The 11,714-nt window shown below is 39.0% G+C and overlaps 1 protein-coding gene across 3 annotated transcripts in view; it reads left to right on the forward strand.

Annotated features, from left to right (window-relative positions):
- Positions 1–11,714, forward strand: part of VGLL4 (vestigial like family member 4) — a 151,858-nt gene that overhangs the window by 12,885 nt on the left and 127,259 nt on the right. For all 3 annotated transcript variants that reach the window (XM_028518257.2, XM_036030800.1, XM_036030799.1), the window contains exon 2: positions 2,720–2,796. In XM_028518257.2, the coding sequence (XP_028374058.1) occupies positions 2,733–2,796 (64 nt within the window). In that variant the 5' untranslated portion in view covers positions 2,720–2,732. The remainder of the gene's footprint in view (positions 1–2,719; positions 2,797–11,714) is intronic.

Below are 11,714 nucleotides of genomic sequence, written 5' to 3' on the forward strand. Positions count from 1 at the left end.
ATAACATCCCATTACCTTCTGCATGCCAGGTAGCTGTGTCTTTCAAATTACTCACCCTGCCTTTGGCTTCCCATTCTGTAGAATGGTTCTACTCCATTCTACACAGCACTACCAGGGTAATTTGCACAGAACACATAGGCAACCAAGTTATTTTTCTGAGATTGCAGTGGCCCCTTAATGCATACAAAATCAAGCCCGAATCCTATCAAAGCCCTCAGTCCTTCTAAGATATAGTTCTATTCTTGTCTCTTACTTTATATCCCCATTTTATTTTTCTAGTTGATTTTGGCACCTTGCCCTTCAATGGATTCTGCTTATGTTCTTCCTTTCTATATGGAGTGCTTCTATATTTGTTCCTTAGAGGCTCAGCTCAAGCTCTGTTTCTCCACAAAGCCCTTTGGAGTTCATGTGTATTTCTTTGGGACTTAGTTTATAGCACTGTTGGACACCAAGCACATTTTGCCTAAACCCATTATTTCCCTTTATTTCCTAAGAAGTGTTGCAGGTGAAAAGAATGGCCAATGAGGTTTGAAAGATTTCGAGAACATAGAGCTGCCCTCCCCACTGCCTTTGCCCCTGCTGTAAGGTGTGGCAGGTAGTGTGTCAAAAGCTCAGGAAGGAAAATAAGCAGCTTAGTTTGGGTTGTTCCAGTGTTTCTGAAACTTGTTTATCATAGAAAACTTTTTTCTTATGAAATATGAACATCCAGTGCAAAACACTTTGGAAAAATACTGCCTTAAACTAGATTTCCTTTAGGCATGTCTGCTTTACAGATTGAAAGCTCTTTGAAGGCACTCGCTGGGCTGTGTTTATTTTTCCTGCCGTAGTACCTCGTAGATAGTTAATGTTTACTGAATGAAATCACATGCAAGATTAAGAATTGATGTTTCTTTGGATGCTTGATGTATGACTATTATAAAGAAAAGCTGGTTTGCGACATCTTGTGACTGCACATACACAGTAGGTAATTAGTAAATGTTGAAGAATGCTGACCAAATTCTGAGCATATTTAAAGGGGTGCAGTTAAGGGGTTTTTTTTCATTTGAAATAAGAAGTTATGTCTGTTTTCCCATCGATTGCATGTGAGCATGCATGTGCCTGTGAATCCAGAGAATGAAAACTGGGCAAAGGTAGCCTGGTTTTCTGCCATCTTTAAATTTTTTACTGTTTTTGCTTTTATAGATATGCTGTAATTTATTTATTTTTTAAAAGATTTTATTTATTCATTTTTAGACGGAGGGGAAGAGGAGGAGAAAGGCAGAGAAACATCAATATATAGTTGCCTCTCACGTGCCCCCCACCAGGGATCTGGTCTGCAACCCTGGCATGTGCCCTGATTGGGAATTGAACCAGCGATTCTTTGGTTTGAAGGCCCGAGCTCAATCCACTGAGTTATACCAGCCAGGGCGATATGCTATAATTTAAGAAAAGAATTAAAAGTAAACATACAGCCATTGCTGGTGAAGTTTAGTGAATTGAGTGCTTGCTTGCCTGTAAACCAAAAGGTTGCAGGTTCGATTCCCAGTCAGGGTCCCCAATTTGGGGGTGGGCAAGAAGCAACTGATAGATGTTTCTCTCATCCATGGTTGTTTCTCTCCTTCTCTTTCTCCCTCCCTTCCCTCTCTCTAAAAAATGAATAAAATTAAAAAAATAAAAAATACAGGCTTATTTAAAACTATGGTGTTACAGCCATGGCTGGTGTAGCTCAGAGGATTGAACACGGGTCTGCAAACCAAACGGTGGCAGGTTTGATTCCCAGTCAGGGCACATGCCTGGGTTGCCAGCCAGGTCCCCAGTAGGGGGCGTGTGAGAGGCAACCACACATTGATCACACATTGATGTTCCTCCCTCCCTCCCTTCCTTCCTTTCTTCCTCTCTCTTTCTCTCTCTCTCTTTCTCCTTCCCTTCCCCTCTAAAGATAAATAAAATCTTAAAAATTAAATAAAAACATGGCACTAGATAAATTGGTAATAGGTGGTGGTGATAGCATGTACACTACAAAATGTGACATTTTAAAAAAATTTTATTTTAATCATTGTTTAAGTACAGTTTTCTGTCCTTTACTCCCATTCCAGTCCACTCATCCATCCCTCCCCCAAAATGTGACATTTTAAAATAAAGGTTCCTATGGGATTTAAAATACCATTTGACTCACTGATGGAATCCACATACAACTTTTCATGAGTAGACTGCATACATTAAGCTGCAGAGGTCATGCAGAGTCTCAGCTAAAAGAGGTGAAATAACAGAGTGGTTCAATCTTAGTAATTTGTGTTAAAACTAATAAACCAACTACCACTACCACCACAACAAAAATCTCAGACTGGTAGTAACGCTATGTTCATAGAACTGCCTTTGTTCCAAAAACTATTTTTTAGCAGGCATGTCTGTACAGGCATGTTATTATGCACACACATAAACATAAGCACAAATAACATGAGCATGAATATTCACAGTATTCCTTCTTTTAGTTCTGACAGGAGCTGCTTCCTGGAATAGCAAGGTTTAGCATAGTAGATGGAATGGGATTTAACCCTTGTCTCTGTGCTCCTGCACCTAGTCCATTCAGTTTCTTCCCAGAATGGGAAGAATTTCATCTTCAGGAGAGTGATTTTCATTTTGTGGGGGAATCATTTCAATCGTTAATGACCAGAATTCTTAAAATGTCTTTCGGATTTTGTTTAAATTCTGTTATTTCTCTCTTTGGTTTTCCTCTTAGGCTCCAGCCAGGAATGGAGACGCCATTGGATGTTTTGTCAAGGGCAGCATCTCTGGTGCATGCTGATGATGAAAAACGTAAGTGAGGCACCTATTTTATGTGATTTTTACTATGTCCCCTAGTCTCCTGTATGATAGAAAAATTACATGTTTCTGTACATGGCTTTGTGTGGCTGTATGCTGTTTTGGTTGTTTTCTTGGAGATAACAGCTTGACATCTTTCATTTTTTTTTTAAGTGCCAGAACATGTAAATCTGTTAAATGTTATCTTTGGATGCTGGGGCTTAAGCAGTTAACTCCAGAAAGTCCTTTCCTTCCCAGATCCTTTCAGTAGGGGCTGGAACGGAGGAGGTGTATCTACAAGTTTAGATAAATATGTGTTGGTTGATAGACTAATTGACCATCAGAGAACTAGAGATGGAGAAAAATCCTCCAAGATTGTCCTGTCATTGGAAGTGTGCAGTACATACCGTAATGAAAAGAAAGCAGTTGTGAAAATTCCTTTTGCATAGCTGAGAGAGAGCATATATTTGGGGAAAAACATTCATTAATGTGGTGGGGGAGAGGCAAAAGGAGAATGAACATTGACATTGGAAGAGTGTTCTATAATGTGTTAAAGCGATTTTCCTGTTCATCCTAAGGTATTTTTATTTTTAAAAGATTTTATTTATTTTTAGAGAGGGGAAGTGAGAGAGAAAGAGAGGGAGAGAAACATGATGTCCAAGAGATACATTGATTGCTTGCCTCTTGCTCGCCCCCAACTGGGGGCGTAACCCAAGCATCTGTCTTGACTGGGAATCGAACTGGTGACCCTTTGGTTTACAGGCTGGCACTCAATCCACTGAGCCACAGCAGCCAGAGCTATTTTTTATTTTAAATGTTCTGTTCAAAGTTAAAATTGCTTACTGAACAATATTTGCAAGAATAACTTTTTTTTAAAGATTTTATTTATTTATTTTTAGAAAGGGAGATAGAGAAAGAGAGGAAGAGAAACATCAATGTGTGGTTGCCTTTGCGCACCCCCTGCTGGGGGCTGTAGCCTGCAACCTAGACATGTGCCCTGACTGGGAATTGAACCTGTGACACTTTGGTTCGCAGCCTGCACTCAATCCACTGAGCTACGCCAGCCAGGGCAAAAATAACTGTTTTATGTGGTAACAAGGCTGAATATTTTTTTCCTAAGCATTAAAATACTAATAAAAATATATATAAGGTTGAGCATTTATGTACATTATAAGTTCTGGAAGATGGGCTCCTTTCCAGTTTAGTTGTTAATGAATTGACAGCTGGAAATACATGTCCTTAAGAAATGTAAGGTCTGCCTTTTTACTAGCTGTTAAGATGTTTTTTTTTTCTCCTAAGCCTTAGTTTCCTCATTAGTAACATGAAATAATACCTACTGGCAAAGTATTTGGGAGGATTAAATGGGCCATTGTGTAGATAGTGCCTACCTTAGCTTTCAACTCCTAAGGAGTGGGGACTGCCTTGCCCTCTTTTCTCTTGGTACTGTGTCAGCTCTCAGACAGGAGTTACTCGTGTCTTGCTGTGTTATCAGTGTGTCTTCATCGTCCCACCCTCCCCTCTCATCACTCAAGATTACCTTTAGTGATTGGATGAGATAATATTAAGGTTGTTTTTCTAACCTCTTATGTAATTTATATTTTTTTAGCTTTTGATTGTTGGAAGGATATAACTCCCCAAACGATGAGGTATGATTATTCCTTCCTAAGGAAACTGAAGCTCAGGGATGTTAAATGTCATTCCCAAGCACAATGAGCTAGGGAGAAGCAGCTTAGGTTGTAGGCTTTTATTTAACATCGGAAAACTCCTTTGTGCCCCTAAGGTTGCAGTAAGTTGCAATGACTTGAATAGTTAGTTTCAAACTTTGTTAAACATTAATATAGTTAATTTAGAAGTTTTTATATAAGACTACTTTGAATTTCTGTTTTATAATGCCCATGTTTAGTTAGGATTATTAAAAGACAGTACCGTTTATACAAATGAAAATTAGAACAAATGACCTCAGGGCCACCCTTTGTGTCCTGAGTGTAGAGAGTAAATTTCTTGTCTCTTTTGTTACCTTCTCAGGTTCTCTCCTGGAGCCCAGCTTCAGGATTATTCTGTTCAGGTTGGAGGCCTGTGTAATTTCCACTTCATGGAGCAACAGTTGAGTGCTTATGTGTCAGGGGCATGTGTAGATGGACAGGGGCAGTCCCTGTCTTCATGGAGCTTATGAACTTAGAGTGTATAGACGCTTTGGGCTATAAAATGCATAGAAGGGGAGTCTGGGTGTACTTGGTGGCGTAGATGCAGAGCCTCCTTGGTGCCCACAGTCTGGGAGAATGGTTCTCATAAAAACAATGATACTTCCAAGGGAGGGAGGAATTCTTACTTTCCTCCTGTGTTGAACACAGCCATTAGTGTTTTGCCGAGTAAGGATAATCAGTTGGCTCTCTCTATCTTCCTGTTCCCCACCTGCAGATACAAGCAACCATGGATGGAAAATATTCGGAAAAAATGTTACATTGTAGTTAGGCCTGTGATGGTTGGTCTCTATTGAACATGTACAGGATTTTTTTCTTTTTCTTTTTTTTTTAAGATTTTATTTATTTTTAGAGAGGGAAGGGAGGGAGAAAGAGAGAGAAACATCAATGTGCAGTTGCTGGGGGCCGTGGCCTGCAACCCAGGCATATGCTCTGACTGGGAATTGAACCTGCAACACTTTGGTTTGCAGCTCGTGCTCAATCCACTGAGCTACGCCAGCCAGGGCGTACAGGATTTTTTTTCCTTCTCATTTTCTAAATGATGCAGCAATATCAATTATTTACACAGCATTAAGTAATCTACAGGTAGAGGTTGTGTGGAGGTTATATGCAAATACTGTTCCATTTTACATAAGGGACTTGAGGATCCTCAAATTTTGGTATCCACAGGGGTTCTGGAATCTATCCCCTGTGTGCACAGAGGGACAACTATGTACATATAATAGGTTAGAGTGACCACAAGGTAGACTTTGTTCTGGAATATTCTTCCTTGGACTCTGGTGATTCCGGTTGGTTTAGGAGTGGGCTGTCATAATCCTGAAACCCCTTGGTACTGGTTTCAGCTTCTTGGGACCATGTTTTACTTCTAAAGAGAAAAAACAGTATAAAGATGTCTATACTCATTATTAACATGTAGGCAACATTTTTGAAAAACTTTTTAAACTTTTACTGTGGGGTTGTGTATACCACTCATAAGAGTGCAGAGCTCAAAAACCAGGCATTCATTGTATTTTCTTTTACCTAGTAATGTAAGTATGTGAAACTCATGTAGTTCATAGGCAAGGTTGAGCATTAAGTTCAGTCTTTCAAGTACATTTCTTAAGACCTAGTTGGGCTTGTTCAGCTTGATTCAGCTTTCTTTGCCATAGATTAAGTCTATTTTAGCTTTTGTTATAAATTGCTCTCACACTTAACCTTCTCCTCAACACTTTAAAAAGTCTTGTATATGTAATCTGATTTGGGTGTCTGATTCCAAACAGAAAAATGTTCTAGTAGTTGAGATCAGTTTCCCAACTCATGTAGGTGACCTAAATGATTCTCTTTTCTTTTGCTCATGGAGAACTGAAAACTTCGGCATTTTTGAAGATGTTATTGTTTTAGCATTTTGAAGAGAACAGTACCTAATAGGACTGAGTGTATAATACCTGATAGCCTTAAGGCTTCATTATATCTACTAGTGGAGAATAAAAGACATATCTCAATAGTACACTGTAGAGCTAAAGTCAATAGTGAAATGGTGGTTTTGTAGTAACACAATAGTCACTTATCTGGATGGCCTAGAAGGAATAAATTTACTTAAAATAATCATTCCACTGCTCATGAGACATTGATTTAATCAGCGTCCACGGTAATCCTGGAAGGTGCTTAATGAATATACAACATGAGGTTGCCAGTTTTCCTTGGGCTTGAGGAATCTCTGCTTTCAGTGATCATTAACACTGATGCTGGGAAGACCCCAGCCTTGTTCCCATCTCTGGTTTTTAGTAGTCAAAATTGGACCAAACCTGAGGACAGGACACTTACACTGATGTTTAAAACAGTACCTTGCATCTTTAACACAATCCTTCATTTTATTGTGATGTTTACAAAATGTTTTATTTTTGGTACAGATTTTGTCCTTGTATGCTCTGATTATAAGAGCCTCTTGTAACTGCTGTCTTCCTCACTTAGAATACATTTAAGAGAGCTCCACAGTAAGGAAAGTCTCTTAAAAATGTTGCCAATATGTTAATGTAATGATTATAGGCATCTTGGGACTTTCTTCATCTTGTTTTTGAGGATTTGGGTGGAGGGGATAGTACTTTTGATCTGATCTAATGAGTATGTATACACTAAGAAAAAGCTGAATAAACTAGGCATGAGTGGCTTAGGGGGAACAGGAAGAGAAGGCAGCTTTTCCAGGCGGTGCTATTGCTCCTAGAAATTCCCTAACACCTTGTACGGTGAAGATGGCTGAAAGCTGACTAATTGATGAGGCATAAATTACCATATTCCTTCCCAGTCAAGCATTCCTGGGAGTGTAAGGTTTTATGATCATGGGGACTGATGCCCACATGTGTGGAATATTTGCATGTCCTATCAGGTTAATTGTGACATGTGGGTGAGCTGCACTCACACAGTGTCCTCAGATTGATTTCTTTCCTTCAGGATCACAACGTGGTCGGCCTCTGCGTCTGTCTAGGAAACCAGTAGTTGCTGTGTGCCTAGGTTATGGCGATGTAGCCAGTGCTTTTGTTTGAGCTGCATCTGGCTCCCCACCCCCCTCTTTTTTCCTTTCTTTCCGCCTTGATTCTCTTGCCTTTCCTCTTGGTATCTGATACAGTGGCTTTCAAACATTTTTGACTAGGGCACAGTAAAAACACATTGACGTTGTGACTCTTGTATTTTTCATATAGTGACATAACTGATACACAAGCTTCAGGAAACGATGCTTACGTTGACTCTGCACAGTGTAGTTTGATTTACCTGTTTTATTCTTACATTTACTTTATTTAAATAAAAGTTGGGTCATGACTCATTAAATTGATTTTAGGATCCACTGATGATTTCAAACCTGCAGTTGAAAAATAGGATTTGTTTATATCTCCTTTGTTGGATAAACTAATTTCTGGCTCCTCCCTTTATGTACTGGAAAGATTTGACTAACACAGGCCATTGAGCCCAGGGTATTAGACATGCTGGAATTATCGGTGACTGGACAGGAATGACGTCATTATATTGTTCTCTTTCAAGAGCACTAGTGGACTTGGCACAGCAATTGTAAGCATACATAACTACTCCATTAGAGGCAGTTCTCCTCCATTCAAAGCCTATATTGCTCCTGGTTTCTAGAGTCAGTACTCCAGAAAATGGTCAGTCCCCTTTGGTTGAACCTGTTTAGCTCTCTTGTTCCCTGAAGAGTGCTCCTAGCTGCCGCCATGGCTCCACTGAGACTGCCTAGTAGAGCGTGATTGAGAGGGCACCGATCTGAATCTTTTTAGACTAATTTAATGGCTTCGGACACTGCATTTGTGATTTTCATCCTTTATATCCTAAATGGCTGGAAGGGGTACCAGCTGCTCTCAGTAATATTGATTCTCAAAGAGAGGAGGAAGATATTTGTAAGCATTCTGCAAATGCCTTCCCAGGTGATTCCAATGCTGGTCTCTTCCCCTGGATGAGAGCCACTGGTTTAATAGGATTCCTAGTGGCGTTCTGGATCTGTATCTTTAAGAAGAAGGGACTAGATCCTTCTAGGTATGAGGTATACTAATTCTTTGGCTGTGATGTATCCTTTAACAAGATTCACCAGTTGTTTATATTATGTCTCATTTCCTTTGTCATTTTCTCTCTCTACACATGTGCACACACACACACACACACACACACACATGCAACAGGTCCTTGAATAATTTTGTTTTGTCTAACATTATGTTATAATGTTTATGAGATGCCTAGGAACTTAACTCTTGTTTATATCAGTTAGCCTGTGTAAAATTGGTTTTGTTATACATTGTTTCACTTAAAGTGCCAGAACCTATTGATGTTAAGTGAGGACTTACTGTGTATACTCACACACACACACACACACACACACACACAGGGATGTGTGTTGTTTTTCCTGAAACATTTGAGAGTAAATAGGATATATGCCTCTTTACTCTTAAGTACTTAAATGTGTATTTCTTAAAAATGAGAATATTCTTTCATAACCACAATATGGTTATCTTCATTAAAATGTTAATTATATAGAAGGATAAAACTGGGCATAACATCTTTATGCTTATAGTTCTTTTACAGCTTCACAACCAGGATATGAATTTGTAATGTACTGTAGCCCATAAAAGCCATGATATAATAGATGATGATCTGCTACAACTATACCCTCTTTCTTCACTGATATAATAGCACTCACTGCCACTGGGCCACGTTTGATTCTCTTTTTAAGATTTTATTTATTTTATTTTTTAGTGGAAGGGAGGGGAGAAGAGAGGGAGAGAAATATCAATGTGTGGTTGCCTCTCACACTCCCTCCACTGGGGACTGGCCTGCAACCGAGGCATGTGCCCTGACTGGGAATTGAACCAGCAACCCTTTGGTTTGCAGGCAGGTGCTCAGTTCACTGATCCGCACCAACCAGGGTATGATTCTTTAATGTCTTTGTGCCTCTACTGCCCTGTGTCCGTCCTTCCACACAATTTATGACCTGTATTATTTTTTTTTAAATCCTCACCCAAGCATAAGTTTATTGATTTTGGAGAAAGAGGAAGGGGCAGAAAGAGAAACATCAATGTGAGAGAGAAACCCTTACGTACCCCAACTGGCCATCAAACCTGTAACCTTTGGTGTATGGGACGATGCTCCAACCATGAACCACTTGGCCAGGGCTTCCGTACCACTTTTATCTTGTGAACTCTTATAAAATATTTTATTGTACAGATTATGGTGACATAAAAGTACAAATGCCTCAATTTCATATTGGGTTTGTTTCTGTCCTTTTCTCATGAGAGAAAAATGCAAATACATTCCCTGAAATTGTGTGCCAATGCTTGGTTAAACACTAGGTGTATGATTCAGAATATGATTATGTCAGATTTTTTAAAAAGATTCTCATTGAAATAACAATACCAGTAAAAATTCCTCACAGATCACTGACTATTTGTCTGTGGGCCTCAGTTTAAGGATTACGTATTATCGTTTAGTTTTCACAATGGCCCTATTCAGTAGATACTATTATTAGTTCCCGTTTATAGATAAGGAAACTAAGGTTTACACAGCTTAAATAATTTACTTAAGGATATCCTGACTCTCAAAGTCTATGCTCTTCATTTCTCTACCTTCTCAGATAGAGGGCATTGAAGGCTTGACTGCTGATTTTAAATGCAAACAAGAGAAATTAAAACTATATATACTACCTCCACTAATAAGTCAGCAAAGGGGTTTTCACTTGGAAAAGATTTTCCAGACAGTGAAATCGCATTTTCAAAGCATTAAGTAGGTAGCTGTCTATTATCAGTCAAACGTTCAGGGGGGGCAGAAGCACGTACTTAGAACTGCCATGACTCTGCTTCTCATGTAGGTGGCTCTCTCTCTCACACACACACACTCACTCACTCACTCACTACCACAGACCTTCTCTTTATATTGAGCGTTTGTTTCCAGTAAGTACCTTAGTTAAGAAGAGGATCTCTGCTCGCATTCTTCATTGCCAAAGTGTTCAAGTATCGACAAGATTACCACAGAGGAGAATTGGGTGGGTGATTGGACTTGGCCTCTGTGAGTCTATGTTAGACTAGAGATGTGTTCAAGGCAAGGATCCTGTTCCATATTGCTTTGTATTTCAAGCATTTACCATTTGGTGCATATGATCAGCATTTAATATTGAAATATCTGTTGGTAATGAAGTAAACCACTGGAGTGAAAGGCTCATTTCTGAGAAATTATTTATTTGGCACTAGCAAAAATGACAAAGTGTGATTACCACTATTCCTAATAATGTACATATTCAAAAAAGTATTGCATTCCACTTGATAATTCTTCATAGTTTGGAAAACATTTTATTTGGTGGCTGTAACAAGAATATTTGCAGTGGGCTGAGTGGGGGGTGGGTATCAGAAAAAAATTAAGCTTGAAGAAGTTGAATACCTAACTCAAGGTTAAAATGTTTATTAAAAAAAAAGCTTGAGGTGCTGCCCCCCCAACCCCATGCCCACGTGTGTGTCACCCCCATCCCCTGTTGTGTGCAGTCAGTCATATGCTGCGATCATCAGAATAGCCATGAATAAGTCAGTCAGCTGTTGCTGGGTAATGCAGAACCCTCCAGGGTAAGAAATCGGAAAGTCTTGGGGAGTTACTTTCTCTGACTCCATGTTCCCAAGCCTCCTTTTGATTTTTAAATAAGGACTGAGGATTTACTGCCCTTTCTAAAGGTTGGAGTCACTAATAGTATGTTTCATGTCTTCAGTTATTTTCCACAAACAATGATGTTGAAAATATGTCTCAGTCTATCTTCCTTTAAAAAAAGTTTCATAAAACATAAGGTGGAATAGTATTATGTGCATCTTTAAGACACTGTAGGTATGGTCAGCTGCTTTAATTAAAGTGTGCCTCCCAGGGTAGAAACCTGGCATTTAATAAGAAGGCTATTACAAATGTCTGTGCTATTTTTATATCAGGTCAAATTAACATAATAAATGTTAGAAATGGATCTTCACTGGTGAAGATAATGGCTTGTTGATTAGCATAATGGATGCTGAAAATAGATTCTTCCACCAAATAGCTCTTTAATACTTGAGGATGGTTTATTATGTTTCCTTTAAACTAACACTACTCTACCTTTAGAAATCCATGCTTTCCATTACAGGATTTTCTTTTGCAATATGAATTTTTCCTTAAAAATGCCGTTTTTTAAGTCTAAGAATATTTCAATTGTGTTCAACTAGTTCAAGTGAAAAGAAAATCTCTCTCAAGTAG

This window comes from Phyllostomus discolor, chromosome 7 (assembly GCF_004126475.2).
Source record: "Phyllostomus discolor isolate MPI-MPIP mPhyDis1 chromosome 7, mPhyDis1.pri.v3, whole genome shotgun sequence".
NCBI lineage: Eukaryota > Metazoa > Chordata > Mammalia > Chiroptera > Phyllostomidae > Phyllostomus > Phyllostomus discolor.